Source organism: Plodia interpunctella, chromosome 7 (assembly GCF_027563975.2).
Source record: "Plodia interpunctella isolate USDA-ARS_2022_Savannah chromosome 7, ilPloInte3.2, whole genome shotgun sequence".
NCBI classification, from domain to species: Eukaryota; Metazoa; Arthropoda; class Insecta; order Lepidoptera; family Pyralidae; genus Plodia; species Plodia interpunctella.
The window spans coordinates 1,837,162-1,858,469 of NC_071300.1; the positions used below are offsets into that span (position 1 = coordinate 1,837,162).

The 21,308-nt window shown below is 33.3% G+C and overlaps 1 protein-coding gene across 1 annotated transcript in view; it reads left to right on the forward strand.

The window, feature by feature from the left end:
• The first annotated feature begins 4,699 nt into the window (after positions 1-4,699).
• The window catches only part of superdeath (Suppressor of ER stress-induced death), a 39,028-nt gene continuing 22,419 nt past the window's right edge, over positions 4,700-21,308 (forward strand). The window contains exons 1-2 of the mRNA XM_053748277.2: positions 4,700-4,787; positions 18,639-19,376. Of these exons, the coding sequence (XP_053604252.1) occupies positions 18,658-19,376 (719 nt within the window). The 5' untranslated portion in view covers positions 4,700-4,787; positions 18,639-18,657. The remainder of the gene's footprint in view (positions 4,788-18,638; positions 19,377-21,308) is intronic.

A 21,308-nucleotide genomic window follows, 5' to 3' on the forward strand; every position in this document is an offset into this window, starting at 1 on the left:
ACGGCTGGCCCATGGTGTTCGGAGGCGAAGCGCTTTGTTGGTGAGATAGGACGGCGTTTAAGGTGTCGTGGATATGACTACCGCTCCGGATGGTACTTGGTTCAAAGGCTATTGCTATCCAATGAGGAAACGCAGCTAGCGTTATGGGTACTTTTGAGCCGGGTACAATTCGGAGTAGCATTTTTGATTGGCTTTGCAATTATTTATGTTTTATTTTGTTTTATTATTTGTATCTTTAAAAATAACATTTTCTCTTGTCCAATTCATGCGCGCTCATATAGTCTATCTGATTGTCACGCTTTCACGGCTAAATAGCTAAGTCGAATTTTGGAGTGTCTTTTAAGGGTTCTGTTTTTATTTTCAAGTACGGAACCCTAAAAAACGTTGTTAAAAACAAGTTTTCTTTTATTTCAAAGATTAATGTTACTTATAATAATAACACTTTTGTGAAAAGGAATTGCAAAGACTTGTAAAGAATTCTTCTGCGATCTATGTAGGTATGACGCGAGAAATCGTTTTTTGAGCCGAATGCCATTGGTAAGTCACGCTCCGTTGGTTTGACGTACATCGACAGAGAACGCAGAAAAACGTAGGAATTGTATGAAGTTCCAACGTACATTAACGCACGTCAGTGTAAAAACCTTTAGAAAATAATGGAGCACAAACATTCTGCGTCGTCGCAACACAGCGCAACTGAGAAATAAGGCATGGCTCATATACATATGTGCTGTCAATTGCATCGTAATTTTGAAATCATTGGCAAAATCAAAATCAAGATGAAGGAACTCACACGTCCATGATGTTTATGTTTATTTGGTAGATTCAGTAGTCTGTAGCTACTAAAGCGTCTGTTCTTCACCATAAAATGGAAATCAATAATACCTGAGTAAGATAAAAAAATGCAATGCCTCTATGTAAAACACATCATTGACGACCTCGGTGGCGCAGTGGTAAAAGTGCTTGCCCCTGAATCGAGAGGTCCCGGGTTCGATCCCCGGTCGGGTCATGGTGGAAAATGATCTTTTTCCGATTGGCCCAGGTCTTGGATGTTTATCTATATATGTATTTGTTATAAAATATAGTATCGTTGAGTTAGTATCCCATAACACAAGTCTCGAACTTACTTTGGGGCTGGCTCAATCTGTGTGATTTGTCCTAATATACTTATTTTATTTTTATTATTTATTTATAATAAATAAAGAACTATAAAAAAAACATATTCGTTCCAACCAATTGGGTTTAGAGAAAATAAATAGTAAACTAAAAAAAAAAGGTAACAGATTGGCATGCAATTAATTTTGTATGTCCAGGCTATAAATTAAAACGACAGTTAAAACAAAACATTGAGTACGGTAACTTTAACACTTAAAATAGAAAATTAGGACCAGAATTTGCAAGATCACGAACAAGGTTTCTGCGAGATACACTTATTATGTTAATTAAAAAAGTATTGTGTACAATCTGTTATTACTGAAGAACAAGAGATGATAATACGTACTTACTAAAACCATGGAAGTAGTAGGTACTACACATTCTTCTTCATAGTCGTATTCCTCATGTCTGAGGGTCGTGGTCATTACGTGGAATGAAACACACACAACAACTTTCTTGGCATTATTAATGGAGTGGTTTGCCTTTTCCATTTCACACACAAATTAATAATAAGCAACCAGTGTGCAGGTTTCCTCACGATGTTTTCCTTCACCGGAAGCAAGTGGTGGTCGATGAGAACTGCTTGCTATACAGATTTGTATACAAACTCATGTGGCACGAGTAGGATTCGGACCTGGGACCTTTCTATCCACAGGCGGGCGTCTTCACCATTACACCACCCACCGCTTCACACACTACGAAGTACCTAACTAGGTACTAATTCCACGACTAAAACACAAATACAGATGACAGAAGTTTGTCTAATCGGACTGTGGCAGTTTCACAATTAGATGGTGTTTAATTCTTCAAGCACCTTCGTAAGGAAAATCGTCCGACTATCTAGTTCCTGTATGTCTTCTTTTCGTCGTCAGCCACTATTCTATAGGCCATGTCCCAATTGCTAAGGCGCTTATAACAAGCAACTCAGAACAATACAGAAATTATATACAGTTTCGACGTAGGTACGTCAACGCACGTCAGTGTTAAAACCTACAGAAAATAATGGAGCTACGTGCTACGTCGTTGCAACGGAGCATGACAGAGCAATGAGGCATGGCTCTATAGCAAGTTTAGCCCATCGTTGCTCACGCATTTTGCAAATTTGGCTTGCTGTGTCTATTTTTGTAGTTAACATTGTAACGAATAATGAAATTCTTCAGCTTAATAAATTTATTGATTACATGAATAGATGGAATGTATGAATCAGCGTGTGTTCTCACTCGTGTTTAAAATAATAACAGCATTCTCATAGAGGTTTTTATCTCATGTGAAACCTGGGCTTCCGCAAAATTATTTTTAAAATTCCTTATTCAATCCATCTATAATTCTAGATATGTACTAAACAATATTACATTAAAAAATGTCACTTTAGCAAGATAATGCAACCCAAGCTGTGCTTTCGTTTGTAGTTCCATCTTATTGTAAGAGATGGCAGCACTATGCGATGTAATCGGCGAACTCAGATAGTTGCCGACGCGAATGAATGAACATTGCTCAGTTTGTATAAGTTGAATGATATAAGTTTGGCCGACAGTGTACCGGGAATAACATGCTATCGATAGTTTTTCCTTCCAAACTATAAAAAAGGTTTACGTACCCTTCTTACGAAAATAATCAAGGCAGAAGATTTGAAAAACCTATTTCATATATTTCAGCCGCCAAATTCTCATTATTGTATTCCGATTTCAAATGCGCAAAAGCAGTGTCATTACAGGATGCTATGGCCCTAAGCCAAATCTCGTTCAAATACTTAATGGTGGAAAAGATTCCTGAAAAGCAAAGAGTGGGATGCAAAATGTCTATCTTGCACTGTACAGTCCAACAATTGTACAAAATATCTCTGGATAAGACTAAATTTAGGGAGATGACGGCCAACAATTAGAAATGGCACATAAAAAAGAAGATGAATACCTATAACACAAGGTGAAGGTTTCCGGTGAAGGAAAACATCGTGAGGAAACCTGCACACTGGTTGATTCTTATTAACTTGTGTGTGAAATGGAGTAGGCAATGGCAAACCACTTCATTAATAATGCCAAGAAAGTTGTTATGTGTGTTTCATTCCACGTAATAACCACGACCCTTAGCCATGAGTAATACGACTATGAAGAAGAGACATAACACAAGACACTTTTTGTGGTGGAGCACCGTGCAATAATTCGATAAATTATAGCACGTGAATTATGTGACGTTGTCAAGGTCGTACTCATGTCATACTACGTTTTGTAAGGCACATAAGTAAATTACGTGTTTATCGTGGCGTATGCGAGAAAATTACTTATGACCTCGTGGGAACGTCCTCTTAAATTGAGTCCGGAATAATCCAGTTATGCGAAATAATGTGAGTAGGCATTATTATATTACATCATCTTCTTAATATTCATTAAATTTAAGCTGGGTTTCATTAATTGTAATCACTTGTATGATTTTTCATATATTTTTTAATTTAGTTTCATCTATCTCAGTTTCTTTGCACGTTTTTTTATCTTTATTTTATATTCGTTTATTTTTTGCCAATTGTTATCTATATAACTGGATGAAAACCAATCAACACAACACCGTATGATTTAGTAGAAAACTACGCGCGAACAAACTGTGAAATCAACTTTCTACGGTAGTCCCGATCTGATACGATATTGGAACCTTCGAGAATCCAATCCACAACTTCTTGAAAGGCCGGTAACGCTCCTGTGATGTCCCTGGTAATGCATTTGTTCCTGGGCAGCGGTGATCACTTACCATCAGGTTACTCTTACCGCTCTATTCTATGAAAATACCTGACATATTTATTGACAAAGTGCCACCAAAAATTTTTCGGCCGCCTCAGTTTACAACCACCATTTTTCACTTTTCCTCAGCCTAAACAGTTTCTATTAAAAAGGCTTGGAACAAAAGTTCTACTCTTTTTATAGGGCTCGTCGTTTTGTATTTAAAAAAGACACTCAAGAGTGTTTTTTTTTTTAGTTCAATAAAAGAACGTTTCAGGTGAACTGAACATAATGAAAAAACTTTTTATTTTCAACTTGACAGGCCGACGCATATTCATGACATGATGTGTGCTTCACAAAATTGAAAAAGTTAATAAGTGTCCACATCTACCTGCATATATAACTTTCTAGTGTAAAAAAATAAAAATTATATATAATGGAAAAACCACCGTACTGTGTCTCAAACAATACAGATAAACGCTTTAAATATACATATGAATAAGTACATGAAACAGGAAAGATCCTGTCATTACTCAGAAAAACGAAAAAACGTACAAATTTTTATAACACTATATTCTTTCGGCAAAGGCTCGAAACTCGGTAGTGAAAGCTCTTAAGTTTACAACTAACCAAACCAAAAACCATAACAAACCATCTACCGTAATTATGCATTATGATAATGCTCATTATATGTTTATAACCAAATAAATAAACTAAACGACAACGACCAAGTGCCCGATCACAATCACCAGTATCTTCCACGTCTCACCCCTCAAATGAGGAACCGTAAAGAAACTCTTCCCAAGCCGCAACTCATCCCTATTCGACATCGCAGTTCGGTTTTATCACCCGCTCGGGCCGCACGCGTTTCGCGCCATTACTTCCCTCGCAATTAAAACAGAACAATGGAATAGACGTCATTAATAGGTAAAGGATATTTTTTATTGTCACTTTGTTTATCCCATAAGGCCAAGGTCGTGATTTTGGTAAGCCAGTGTGAGCGTTTAATGAGTCCAGTAAAACTTTTCGCGCTGTGTACACCCGTATGTTTTTCTTGTTTACGTTACTACACAATTTTCGCTACAAACATCTGGCTTTCCGCTTCGCGGCTTTTATTTAGGTTTTGTTTATTTTTTTGTTTGTGCTAACAGTTTTTTTAGTTCAATTGGCTTTGAAATTATCACGATTTACTCTTTGAATGTTTCGTGTAACATCTGGTTTGAGAGTGAAAAAATTTATGTTATGAACTTTTTTGTTTTGAATTTTTTTTTACTATTAATAAAATGCAAATAAAGTTATAGAAATACCATTTAGAGCTAGTGAAATTAATTAAAGTAGTTTTTACTTTACCGAAATATGTGACTTTTTGCCTTTTACCTAACTTAGGTTTTTGAGCTATTTACGGCACTAAATAAAAGAAAACTCGACAATTATTAAAGTTTTTGAGCTATTTACAGAGTTAAATTATTAATAATATATTCTTTTATTTGTCTAGAGTGCGTAATTTTCATTGTTATTTTTTTAAACTTGAAAGTTTTAGTTTACCTATACCACCAATTTGGACGCTCGTTCATATTTAAACATTTCAACATAGTGATAAATATAAATATGAACATTAATTTAAAATTATACATTATTTCTATTCTAATCCAAAATTAAATATGGACATATTTTTGTCGCGCGAAGAACTGAAATAACTGCTATCTTATTACTTCAATATTAATATACATTGATCAGTCACTACAAAAACGTATTTGTACGCGTTCGGACCTCCTCAAATAATCCTATGACGGTTTAACACTAAAAAATCACAGTATGGATTTGTCTAACGATATTATCAGTCTATACCCGTCACCCCAAACGTTTCAATCTTTTTATTACTTTTATTAGGCCCACCAACCCTTTGTACCGTTCACGTTTGGGGTAGGAGCCCTTCGGTGACAATAGGCAAGCAGGAAAGGGGCGTAGGGGTTGACTCACCCTAAGCTAACTTAGATAATAGTGCAATTTATTGTCATCTATTGGCTGTGTTATCTGTGGAGTTGCGCTGGTAAATGTTAATCAAGGGATTAACGATGTGTTTTCTTCATTTTCTGAAGATTTATTATGATTAACTGAGCATGTGATAATTATTTAGCTATAGCTTAAGTTACTTAAATATATAAACTAATATAGACAATAGAAAAAAATATACATAATTTTACAGAAATTCTTACATTAAATGTTACATGAGGAACATCTTTATTTTCTTTATTTATAACTATTATAGTATTAAGTTATTTTTGTAATTAAACAAGCAGTTGCCCGCGACTTCGCTCGCGACAAAAAGTAGCTCAACTCAAATTATCTCCACAACAAAAAATCAACTCCGATGCTATGTTTAGACGTGAAATAAGGATGAACAAAAACACTATCACATTTGTAATATTAGAATGGATTTGGATTGTGGCTTTATCGATATCCAAAAAAGTTCAAAAAAAATTATTCTCTTTCACAAATCCTTAAATATAGTACGTTTATAAAGCTATATACATTGTATATAATAATGCACAGACACAATTCGATTATGAGAGACTGATATCCTAACTAAACAGATGCTTGTATATCAGATCATCAGCCTCTCCCCACTTGAAGTAGACAGATCACATGCATGCACGCACATACACTTGTAAAATTAAGAAAAGGGTTTTAGGAATCAAAGGTAATGAATATAAACTCATAGCTCTATCTAGCCCGTAAGTCATAAAGACGTGACACTGCATTAGTATAAAGGAATTTTAATTATCTTCTTTCCAAATTCTTGTTGTTTATAATATCTGTTTATGAATCTGATCTGAAGAATATGTTACCCTTATGATTTTGATAGTTAAACAATAACTATGTGATCCAACTGCCATCCCATCAACATTAACCCTCAATTGGTCGATTGCACACTGCTCCATCACTCTCCCCAGGGACCGATTTGATTCCAATGACTTTCCAATGATAACTTTTGCAATGTAACGTAAGAACCAGATTTAAAACGGTTTGTTCATTAATATTTTCACTCGTGAAATTATTTATTCAATTCTTATTAAACCATAAAGATTTACTTTAATCACAAAATAGAATTAACAATAAAAACACAAAACTATATTAATTTAAACCAAAAACTGTCTAACTTAAAAATAACTTATAAATACTTACAAATTAAAAATATATAAAGAAGGCATTATTGTAACATTTTTTTATTTTACGATTTATTTTATTTATTTAACTTAAAGCACGCTTTACATATAACATTTTATATTAGGTACTTATATGTAGTTTAGTGCGACACATAATAAAACTCACATAAAAAAACTCTTAAATAAATAGCATATGATTTTGGAGATCGCATTTCGCAACCATCACATTTTTAGAAATGTATTTTAATTATTAACTGAGAAAATACCACAGGTGATTTATGCCACAATACATAACTAATTATGTTTGAGTATTCTCTGCCAAACAAATAATAGGGCTAAACAAAAATTCGCAAAAAAAGGTAGTGCTATTAACTTAATTAAGTGATTTCTTACAATTCATCTAACCAGCAAATTTGTTTATTCTATACAAATATGCTTTGTAAATTTTAAATCCACAATAAATTTTCATGAAATTTGGTACTTATGAAGATATATTAAGAGACAAAGGTCACTTACAAAAGAGCCCTTATGACGTCATCAGCAAGAAAATCAACTTTCCCATAAAGTTAGATCGCTTGTAATTTTAACTAATGGGTACTAACTGTAGGTGAAAAGTAACAAATTGTGTTTAATGATAGATATTCTATCATATTGTATATTCTATAAGTTATTGTAAGTGGAAAAAATTATAATTATGATTAATTATGATTATAGGTGCGAATGCGCAGGAAAAAGTGATAGTAATCTATTCAATGTATATATAGTATAATCTGCAAACATCTGTGAGGTGCAACCGTTAACCGGTTTAATAACTTGTTATATATCTATAATAACCGTTTTAATCCATTCATAATGAATGTACATAATGACTCTGTACATACAATCAATGTATATACACTATATACACTAAATGACTCTAAATAAATAAATCAAATGGCAAATGTCCGATAGAACAATATTGTAAAATGAGTAAGGGTTATGAAATTTAGTGGGAAAAGGAGTAGATGAAAACGGGAGAATACATGGATGGAGAGACTTAGTTTTAGTGATTTTTTTTGACGTCAGTAAGTGATGTACATCATCATATATTGAATAAAGAATTTTGAAAATAAATTTGAGAACGTTCGACAGGATATGGCAAAGAGAAATTTAACAGATCGCTTAACATCAGACGGGGAGAAAAAAGTAAAAAATTAAATATCTTTATTTGCCAACAATATACAAAAGAACAACTACTTGTTGCAGAAAGAAGGGTGACACGATGTACCCACGTTCAAGTGGGACTTCCATTTGGTCCGATCCTGTGTCAAAAGTTTTCCAGTATTTGTGAAAGCTGTCCGTCCATGTTATATCGCCGTCTGGTTCTTTGTTTACCATGTGTATCACTCCACTTCGCTCATCACTTTTACTAGTCTAGTCTAGCGATATGCTTCGTTAAATCTTAACATGCAAATAGATAAATAACAGAAGGTCGGAGCGATTGTAAAGTTGACTTCACACTTGTTGTTTTTAAGACATTTCATTCAATACACTATTGCTGCGTAGTGTGTTACTCGACTAGTTTATATTAATGCCTCTATTTGCACTATTAATTATTTTGTTTCATGAATTTAGTTGAAAAAAAATCTACAGTATCTTCCAAACTGTTTACGGCACGGACAAGATTTTTTTTGTCACACATTATACGCAATAGATCTCTCCGACAGCAATAAAAGTTTGTGTCAACTTGTTTTTTTTAACAATTTAATGTGTCTGATGTATCTAAATATTTATACTACGATTATCGTACGAGAAGGGGGAAGATTACCCTCAAATAGAACTATAAGGCACGAAAGAATGTTTGCACTAAATCAAAATGTTCGTACTGATTATCACAGGGATATAAATATAAATAAATAAATATATTAGGACAAATCACACAGATTGAGCTAGCCCCAAAGTAAGTTCGAGACATGTGTTATGGGATACTAACTCAACGATACTATATTTTATAACAAATACATATATAGAGAAACATCCAAGACCCGGGCCAATTAGAAAAAGATCATTTTCCATCATAACCCGACCGGGGATCGAACCCGTACCTCTCGGTTCAGAGGCAAGCACTTTACCACTGCGCCACCGAGGTCGTTTAATCTCAACTCATTTGTTAAGTCAAAGTAACAATCGATTAACTGAAGATCATAATATCTATTATATGTATCTTCTTGATAATAATCGGTTCAATTACCAATTTATATATTATATTAATTGATATACTTTAAACAAACTGGCATTGTTTACATAACAGAATTTTTAATGAATGATAAATTTAATTGGGAGTTCCAACAGATTGCCCCTTTATTCATGCAATATTTTTTCAATGAAGGCAGTTATGTGTAATTTTTTACAAACTTTTATTTACTTTAACCTGTCCCGTCCGTCTGTAATCAAATCTTACAAGTTAGATATCTTCTACTTCCAATTGACTCTAACTTTTGCATCCAAGGAAGAATATGTTTAAGTTTCGTTCATCCTCAGACAGAAAAATATTATTACAGAATACAGAAAATTCTGTCATGTAAAAAATCCCAGTTTGTAAAGTATATCAATTAATATAATATATAAATTGGTAATTGAACCGATTATTATCAAGAAGATTCATGTAATAGTTATTATGGTCTTCAGTTAATCGATTTAGAATTTTGATTTCAAGTGATACACTCTAGGATAATATTTTAGGTTAGTTTGGCTGACGTCGAATTATGACAAGAACTGATTCATGCACTATCGTGAGCTTTGCTTAGTTCATAACCGAAACTGTTGCATGTCGCGCATAAATAAAGTCACTGGACACAGACTCTTCCAACGTATCGTTGATAATTTTAGATCATGAAAATATTTACGTTTAATTTATTTAAAGTAATATCTTAAAGTTATTTTCTTTGATAAAGGCCAAACTCAAGTTTAATAAAAGAACTGTGATTTAAATGGAACAAATTTATTTATTTATTCATAAGTACACAAAACAGTAAGTTAGGTGGGTACATGCACATAAAATATTTGAAAATTACATAGTTTTTATAAATAAAAAACTAAGAAGTTCTTTATCTACAACAAATTAAAGCATAACAATTATTGTTTGTAAAAAATAAATGATAGTTTCCAAATCATATTTTTTTGAAACCAGAATTCTAATTTCAACATTTAATATTTTTATTTCGGACAACTTTTTAATAGACAATTCTCAGCGGCCAGTAGCTCTTGAAACGTACTATTTCTTCGATATATTTTTTTAAATTTTTTAGCGACCAGTATTTTAATAATATTACAAAAGTTTAATAAGAATATATTCTCCTTTATATGTATGTGGTCTAAGAACGAAGGTGGCCTGTTCATATTTGCGATTCAATGAGCCAGCCTGCCGCGGACGAGCAATTGCGCCACAATTGGGATATCTATAGTTGCTGCATTGAACTAGTTTTTATTCATGTGCGAAATAAATAAAATAGTATATCTTATTTTTTTACACTAACCTACCAGCAACTTCGATCCTGGGTGAATTTTAGGTAAAAAAAAAAAACTTAATTTCTTAGAATACGGTAATTCGTGTAAAAACAGACTCTGCATGGGCTGTGACGCTCGACGGCTGAGGAAGTAACCGGTTAGATGTGAAAGGTAATTCGTGTTATACGTCTAGGTATTTATAACTTTATACTTGTTTACCAAATTTCTTCAAAAACTCATTAAGTGCTAGAACTTGATTAGAAAAATTACATAAATTGTGATGTTAAAAAATCCGTGTTTATACTATCTATTTATTTATTTCCCATAAAAGTGACTTGATTTTTTTTTTTGTTGAATTTGAATTGAGTTTTTTCCAGCCTTAGTTTTTACAACAGTGTTTTTTTCAAAACCTGTGGCATCTTTAAAAAAATATATATAAAATATACTTGGCAATTGAAAAAACACAAAAATACCGCGACCCCCGCTGTCATTGTTTTTTAATCTTCAGTTTTGTGCTAGAAGATTGGAATCTCAGTATGAAGTACAAAAGAAAATCTCGAACTAGCCATGTTCGAGATAAAAAGTATCTAAATGGCCGCTTGCACTATATATCGGCTGGTCTGAAGGTGAACCGGCGCGTTGTAATGATTTACGTTATAATGAAACGGCCATAGGTTGATATGGCCTTTGTATTGAAGGAGAATTATCATTTTCGTACTCATACACTTATAGCCTTAGACTATAGACATATAGTCTTAAAGAGGGTCGATATCAGGCAGGCGGCCGGTCGTAAAATTATGGCCAAATCTCAGAAATTTAATAAGTAAATTTTACACAAACCGCTTTGGAGTGCTCCGAATGTAACTGAGGACATGCAAAAATGAGCTCTCTAATTTGAGCATTTCCCGATTGCTTCCTCAGCCTTTGAGCGTCGGAGCTCAGGGTCCGCTTGACTTGGCAGCTGATAGGCTACAATAGTATTCCTAAAGAGGAATATTTTGTGAAAGATCTTTCTCACTAGTTTCACTGGTATATAGTTCCATGGAACAAGTGAGAATCGTAGTTTTTTTTTACGCAAGTTTTTTACAACCGAGGTTTGCTGCATCATAAAATCTTCTATTCTTTCACTTAATTTGTAAAGAGAAAAAAGGAACAAGTAAAAAACATATTAACATATTAAACCGCGATAAATTATTTGCACATAATATTCCGATACAGCCACGGACATGATATAGGTAGTAGGTATAGCGACGTAGAAACACGTAAGTAACATTTTATTTTTAAAATGGTCATAACACTTTTACAACCACTCAACATGAGTGATGTGAATATGAAAATGCTTCTCTCCAAGTCATATTTTTCTGTAGCATATTGTATACATTACAGTATGTTTTATTATACCTATATACGTTATATTTCTATTTCATTGTTAATCTTAGAAAATTTAACAACAGATAAATGTTTCGTATTTATAGCGAACAAAATTTCGCAACGGCGAAGATCTAGCATTGTTCAATATACAATATCGACAATCGACGAAATGGTATCGACGTACATCGCTGGTTTTCCCTTGCGATAAAAAATTCACAGTTCAAACTACGTAATGGATACGTAATCGCGTCGACGTTTAATAATGCACGCCGACAATGTGCAGTTTCAGACTTCATACTTTGAAAGCACATAAAATTAAGTTCTAATGCAAACACCAATGACAGGTATACACAACGTTCACCATAGATTTCAATTTACTAATCAACTTTTATTAAAAGTATAATTATTATTATCAATCCTTGATGAGGTTGAGCAACTTATGTTTAAAGACTATATTTACTATATTCAATAACTTTAGGACACGGAAGCCTCGTACAGCTGAATTTCGTACAACAAACAAAAGACCAAACTGTATTGGTTGTTTGAAGCTCCGCTAACAGCGCAGGTGTACCAGGGGCCCAGTTTTATTGTCAGGTGCAAAGGCACACTCGTATAAAATTTTCACGAAGTCAGAGCGCCGGCAGTTCTTTGTGGAATTATTTAACATATGTCACTTGTCTTTTACCTTACTTTCAAAGCTTTTTCTTTTATACCCACGACGGATGTCGTTATAACAATATGTACTAAAACTAAAAATAAATTTGGTCACCGAATAAAAAAATTAAATATTATAAAGCTGGATAAAAATATGATTAACCTATAATATATTTAATTATCTCTGATAATATCAGTGTACAAATTAAGGTCAATATTTTCAATAGCTTATTTATAAAATCCGTAACAGAGCACGCGCAAATAGTCGCGCAAAATGGCGATCAAGTGGATTCCAATAAAGAAGCGAAATGGCGGGAATTTTCCAAGTGACGCTAATTGATCCCCGAGTCACGTAGCCGCCGAATATTCCGGATAACCCCGATATTGTCGCCTCAATGCCATGGTCCGCAAATGAACAACCAATTCGGCTTTAATAGTAAATGCCATTTTTTTTTTGTTTTGCTAACTATTTGAAAGCGTGGTGACACCAGTGAAAAAAATACTGTGATAATGCTTTCAATGACATGACAAAAATTTATAATATTCCATATCAATGTATATTTGTAAATAAAACTACCACACAGGTATAATGTTATTTGAACTCGTCCAATCGCTCCATGCTAAATGACTTGTTAATACGTTCGCAAAGAAAGCTATATTTGTTCGACGCAGTAGTTTTTTTTTACATAAAAATATGAGTATTATTTATTAATTTTGAGTCTTGGTGCTAATTCCATATTGACGATAAATCCAGTTTAGATATTAGTTATTTAACGCGCCAGTCAATAATTTACATGCAATAAATTAATCCTCCAAATTTCACGCTAAAAAGCATTGTACTGGGGTGAATTTGTTATAATTTCTTTTATTAAAAACATCTTATTACGTTTTAAATTCTTTAAAGCCCATCACTAGTAGATACTTAGCTCAAGCTTAACTTGCGATTGATTCTTTTAGGCCTACATTTTCGAATAAACAAAGTCTTTTGAACCTAACAAGTTGTTACGTACATTAGATACATAAACAGCACGAGACAAACTTTCCATATAAGTATAATGCGAACAAACTTGGTGGTCGTATGTGCGGTAAACAATGGTTCCATTAAAATCCACTTTAAAGTTGATAGGATGTGAGTCTGAGACGTGAAGATTGTTAGGAAAGGGAAGTGCCACTTCACATTTTCCTGCGCTCTCGAGGAGAAAAGTAAGGTGGCGCAAAAAGTTTACTTTTGAATACTATCCTTTTTTGTAAAGATTTGTTTACTAGCTTATGTCAACGGCTTCGCCCACGTAAGATTCCCTATTAAACAAAGAATCAAAGTTAATCCTCATTTTTATTGCGTATACTTGGGTTCTAAGCAACGTATGGCAATGAAACCTATTACAAATTTAAGTTAGTTATCCGCTATACCACTGTAAAAACCACATCCAATTCCTATTTTTATAGGATATTAGCAGCGCCCCGGGGCTTCGCTCCTGTGGGAATTTCGGGATAAAAAGTACCCTATGTGTTATTCCAGGTTATATTCTACCCGTGTACCAAAATTCATAACCAGATAGTTCCAGTAGATTTTGCGTGAAAGAGTAACATACATACACGCGTACATCCTCACAAACTTTCGCTATTATAATATTAGTATGATATTATTATATTCATAGTTTTTGCATGATGTGCGAACAAATATATAGAAAGACAAACAAAAATTAAAGAAAAATGTTTTAGCTTTTATTAGTCCCAAAGTCAATTATTTTTCTTTAATAATATCTCCTATGTACATAGCCCACAGTATTATTATATGTATAAATATATGCTCCAGTAAGTAGCCTTATTACGTTCATTTAGTACGTTTAGTACGTTCATTAACTAAAGTAACATTAGACAACACAAAGTCTGCTTGGAAGCTAGGTGAAACTAAGATAACTGTATAAAGATATTAGGCTTTGACCTAATTGTGTGCATCTGCTAGTTGCATCAGTGTTGCCACTGGCGTCATAATGCTGGATGCAGTTTATATTATAAGCGGTGGCGGGTAAATTTGTACCCGCCGCCGCTATAATATTATATTTATTTAATTTTATTTATCAAAGTTAACTGTTTCATGTAGAAGCGTAATGAAAAAATTTATATGTCAAAAACATGAGTACGAATATACAAATTGATGTTAAAATGAATTAAACCTACATGTTTTACCGAATATAGGTATGCAAATATTAAATAAATAAATGAAGAGTATGTTATGCACTACAAATACCAAATAACATAGTTATAAACAAATGGCGAACTTAATGCTAAAAGCAAAGCATGACGACCTCGGCGGCGCAGTGGTAAGGTCGGGTCATGATGGAAAATGATCTTTTTCTAATTGGCCCGTGTCTTGGATGTTTATCTATATTATGTATTTGTTATAAAATATTGTATCGTTGAGTTAGTATCCCGTAACACAAGTCTCGAACTTACTTTAGGGCTAGCTCAATCTGTGTGATTTGTCCTAATATATTTATTTATTTATTATTCTCTCCCATGTTAACCATAAGGACAAACAGAAAAAAAATGTACACCGCAAAAAAAGTAACACAATAAAATAAACTTACATATACATAAATACAACATCAAATATATGTGATACATAAACATACACACTATAAGACAAGTTGTAGTCTCTTCATAGTCGTATTCCTCATGGCTGAGGGTCGTGGTCATTACGTGGAATTAAACACACATAACAACTTTATTGGAGTGGTTTGTTATTGCCTTCTCCATTTCACACACAAATTTATAATCAACAAGTGTGCAGGTTCCCCCACGATGTTTTCCTTCACCGGAAGCAAGTGGTGGCCGATGAAAACTACTATGAGTTAGATTGGTATACAAACTCATGTGGCACGAGTAGGATTCGAACCTGGGACCTTTTGATTTACAGGCGGGCGTCTTAACCATTACACCACCACCGCTCCACAAGTTGTAGTAATAAAGTATTAAATTGTAATGAAACTTGTGAAATAATACTTAATAATGCAAAATGTCTGACAAAGTCGTTTGCTCTTGGCCCTGGCAGATAGGGCATGTAATTTTATGTATAAGGTATATCTTTGAAGCTACTCGAGCGATATCCGAAATTCCTTCACCAGTCACACACACACCACATTATGCCTGATATTTTTAATACCAAAACTGGAGCGAAGCGTTATGTGTCGGTCCATTCGGTGTCCAAACCTAACGCCTTTGCCGAACGTGTCTTCTGAATCACGGAGAAGCTCAAGATAATAAATTTTCGGTCACCCATTCAATGACCGACTATGGTGAAAGTGCCTTAACCGCCACTATCAAATGCCGAGCGCCCTAACTGTGCCATTGAGCCTCCTCAAAATATCTAAATAGTCTCATCACTTGTACCATATGTGAGGACTGATCACTTCCACAGATTTTAATCAAAAGATAAACAAAGTCGATTGTATTTCTGAGTAGATCGTGTCGCAATATTAACATGTGTGTAATATGCGGTAATAAGCAGTGGTGGTGTAATGGTTAAGACGCCCGCCTGTGGATCGTAAGGTCCCAGGTTCGAATCCTACTCGTGCTACATGAGTTTGTATACCAATCTGACTCATGTATAGTAAGTTTTAATCGTCCACCAGTTGCTTCCGCTGAAGGAAAACATGGATTTATTTTAAATTCGCTAGCCATACATATAAACCTTCCTCATGAACCACTCTATCTATTTAAAAAATCCTGCAACAAAATACATTGCGTAGTTTTAAAGAACTAAGCATACATAGTGACAGACAGACTAACTAGAACTACGACTAAAAAAGACAGAAATAAAAATTAATATTTGAATTATTTTGGTTACCCATAAACGAGTTACAGAATTCGTTATTTTTTCTAGAAGATGAACTGTCAACTGGTTGAAACCAATCTTTTCTTTAAATTAGTCCATTGAAGTCTCAAGTCAGTTTTCAATCAGTCTCAATTAAATCTGACAGATAAGTTATTATACTCAACTAAGCTGTCCATTAAGTATGAGAGAGAAGAAAAATGTTCTTTCCTTCCTCTTTGCTCGTCTTTTGTTTGACTGGTAGACAAAGCCTCAGATTGTAAGTCCATCTTTTTTATGTTTTTGTAACTAAGTTACATAACTAAATAATATTGTATCATTTTGACGTGTGATACCGCCCTAAATAACCACTTATCATACCGTGAATGTTGTTCCAGGCGAGCTAGAAATCCTAGGGGATTCATAGATATTAATATTATTCCCAAAGAGGGTTACGGCCGTTAAACCACAGTCGAACCTTCAAAATTTTGGGATACTCTCATTAGTTTTAGCGTTTTTCCGGTTACTTCGGTATCTTTAGTGCCAGGTCGTAGGTACTTGTTAGTTAGCCTCCTCAGTTAAGACAAGGAAAATAGCTTTAACATGAGAATTCGATATTTCCAAATACAATTTCCGAAAAATATATATTCGAGTAATCTTCCTTTCGCGGTTTGAAATCCTATTATGTTGTATCTTTAACAAGGTTGCTAGGGATAAGGAAATTATTTTTTCAAACTTATTGTTACTATTGAAGCAAAAGAAAAATTATAATTATTTTTCTATATTTTCTTGTGAAACTTTCCATACTAATATTACGAATATAAATGCGAAACTCTGTCACGCTTTATCGATTAAACAATTGGGCCAATTTTGATAAAACTTGAAATACTTCGTTAATATTCAGGGGTCAGGTACCATGGACAGAGCTGCGGGCAGCTAGTTTTATACCCAGATGAAAGTAATCGCTAACAACTTAATTCTTACACAAAGAAACGGTGAAAGAAGCGAGCGACGTGATCTTGCAACTTATCCAAGACTTACACAAAGATCAAATTCTATCATTAAATTTTCTACTTTATCCTCTGTTGATACAGTTTGTTTTTCTTTAAAAGTGGCTAGAGTAACCAAATGACTTGTACATAAAAATAAATATGTATTAGATTTGTTTAGTTTATTCACTTGCATTGTTTTATTATATCACTATTATCTAAGGTATCTTAATCTATTTCTCATTCTAGTTGGCATTTATTAAAAAAAAAACAGAATCTATAAATAAAATCAGTTATTATATTTTTATTTTTATACCTATAGATCAAATAAAAATAATTTAAAATTTATTTCAAGCAGTAGTATAAAAACGCTTTACAATGATTCTTCGCCTTATAAAGGTTAAGTTAAACTTTTGTTTTTACAAGTACCTATAAGATTTTACTATAAATTAAATTTACATGTGTCTAAACTACCACAACCACAACTATGTTTACACCTTTTCATTACAAAACCAGTATTTCTACTTTCTATACTAAGATATCCCTGCGCTCTGTCATCTGTCCATACAATATAGAAAACAACTGGTTTTAATATAAATAGAGCAATTATTTATTGTGTATCAAGCGAAGTTGAATGATTATCTAACTGAAGTATTATTAATTATAATATATATATATATATATATATATTTATTATATATAATATAATAATAACTGTTACGGTTTATTGTGTCTAACACATAAAATATTATCTAGAAATTTAATTATTTTTTGAATACAAGTACTTGATGCGGTGTGAATGCTATACACATAGTAAATACTTTAGTCATTGACATAAATGATAATATATTCTTCTACTTCCTCCACAAAACAAATTCACATTAAATTAAATTACAATATTTTTAGATTCATAGGAAGGACAGCATCTAACTTTATAAAAAACATAACTGAAACGTTGTGAATTAAAAATAAATAAAATAAAAAATATATCACACAGATTGAGCTAGCCCCGAAGTAAATTCGAGACTTGTGTTATGGGATACTAACTCAACGATACTATATTTTATAACAAATACATAAACATCCAAGACTCGGGCGAATCAAAAAAGATCATTTTCCATCATGACCCGACCGGGAATCGAACCCGGGACCTCCGCCACCGAGGTCGTCAAGAATTAAAAACCAAATAACTTTGACCTTATCTAGCAATTTGTATCTCATTTTATCCTCATCTATTCCTGATCGATAATGGCGGGTCACGCAATCAAATCAATTAATCCACTGTTTTCTATTGCAGATTATCTCACTGTGATGTAATGACACAAGCGAGGGAACCTCTCAGCATCATGGACCACCAGCCGACCTGCGACTTCTCAACGAAAACCAAAAGAGGAGTGTACCTTTCAAAAAGTTTGACATTTGTAATCCTAGCCATATTTGCTTTAGCAATCGTTGCTACAGCATTCTTAGTTTATAATTTCGCGGCGTGCCCAAGAACTGACCAGCTAGCTAATGTGACCAAATATGAACTAACTCATTGTGATCCTCCTAAACTCTCAGTGATACCATTAAGTACAGATCATAGTAGAAGTGTTTTACCAATTGAAACTACGGCGAACCCCGTAGAAGATATTACTGAAGAATCAATACCGACTATCACAGACGTCAGATTACCAACGAATATCAAGCCTGAGAAATATTATATAAAATTAACTCCATACATTTATGAAGGAAATTTCACTTTTGATGGTGAAACGAGTATAGTGTTAACAGTTAAAAATGATACACAGCAGATAACGTTTCATGGAGTTGAATTAACGTTTAAAAATATTGAAGTTTTCGACAAAAGTGAAGGTAAAGCTTTGAAGGTTACTAGAAGAACAGAAGATGTGGCAAGACAGTTTCACGTAGTGTCAGTGGCCGAAACAATGAAGGCTGGTCAGCAATATGTGTTGAACATAACGTTTGTAGGCATTTTGAATGACAATCTGCATGGGTTCTACAGAAGTTCTTATGAAGACAAAAATGTCACCAGGTGAGACGATAAATTATTAGAGTTCATTACCATATTTGAAGACGTGATGTGTGATGCCATTATTTTCGTAGTATTGTTATGTATTCTTTGTGATATTCATTAAACAAGGCGTGAAAAATAAAACTAATTTCACACCTTGTATAAAATATTGTCAATGACGTACCTACATACAATAACGTATGTACTATACTAGTGCATGTCATTTGATCAATTTACGTTTTCGCCAATTATGTAATTAGGGTTTTTGATGACCAATTCTTTAAAAGAAGTTATAACATCTTAACATCTGTCACGGGATTGTCATGAAATAATTTAGACTTTTTCTTTCCATAAATTAGCTATCTTTTTCATATATTGTTTGGGATTACGATATAACACCCCATTCTTACAGGATTATCTGTGACGTCATACAGGTCCTTCAGAAAAGTTGATAGATGTAAGACAAGAAATGTACCAATATATAATTTACAGGTAGCTGATTATATATAAAAGACTCCATAGTAATACATGAATTTCTTAATAAGTTTCTTTTGCAATTTAGCTCAGATGTTTGGTGATGAACAGAAATATTATAAAGGTCAACCTCAACACATAGATAGACACAAAATAAAAAAGACCCAAGGCATACATTGTCTATACCAAAATTAGCAGAAGCTTTATTTAAGATTTCAATTAGTGACTTCAAGATAATAATGCTGTAATTCTTAAAACAATTAAAATAATATACTTGGCGTTCTCTATAAAAGCTATTTGATATGTTTAAATATTTCGTAGCAAGTCGAAAACATACTTATAATTCCATAGCGGGTGGTCATTGGATTCTCATCGCGGAACGTGTGTGTTTCCGAGGTTCGCACTAGAATACTAATGATCAATTAACAGTAATAATAGAAGCATCAGAGTACACCTTGATGTTTTCTTTAATAATCATTATTGGTGTTTCATTGCAATCTGCTTCGCGATTTAAAAAAAAATCTGATTGAGCAAGTTATTTGGCAACAGTATTTTGATTTGCAGTAATTGCTCGCATGTTCTCGTTTGCATTTGGGATGTTTAAAAATACACTTTTAAATATTGAAGATCCTCTTATGATTATACCACCAACCGCCTGTTGGGTTGTCAATTCTCCTTGGGAATACAGCTGCAATAAGGCTGATGTGTCTCTGAACCACCTCTTATGTCATCCACAAAATAATATGGCCACGACAAAAGTTTTGGCGAAATTTGTATTGCACATAAAAACCTATTTTAATTATACATTACACGCTACAATGCCTTTATCAGCTTTACAGCTTTTTAGATTATTTCTTTTTTCTGTCAAGTCCATAATACGGTGTTGGGAGATTTTATCTTGTAATTCCTAAAAATATTTTCCGTAATCCGATAATCTGTCTTCCTCGTTTGCCTCGTTTAAATATTTTGTTATTTTTTTACAAATAAAAGCAATTGTTTTTTCTTAGAAAACATTTTTATTTCATAGAAAACCATATTCGTTCTTAATTCAGCACCTTTGGCCCAAAAGAAACTTCGGGTTTGTGGAATGAAATACAACTTCAGAGGTTTTCTGATCAGCTGTGTATGGGAACGGTAAATGGGAATAAAAATCGTCAGATTCCGAAGGCACAAATCAAAAAATGACCAACAGAAAATTTGGCAACTCGATCGAATACATTTCCATCCGTTCTTGCTCAAGACACATACAATAAATAGCAATAAAAATAAGATTTATGACCCGTACATATCACTTCCTGCAACGTGTGGCTTTGAGTTTTGAGCTCTTGACAACATTATTTATTAGGGTTAATATTTGCTTATTGATTTAAAGGAGTAGGTAACAATGTACAATATGTTAGCTACTGTTTCATTTATTATTTTGTAAAGGCTAGTCAAAGGAAAATTTGTAACTGCTGTAATTCCTGACACGTCGAAGCG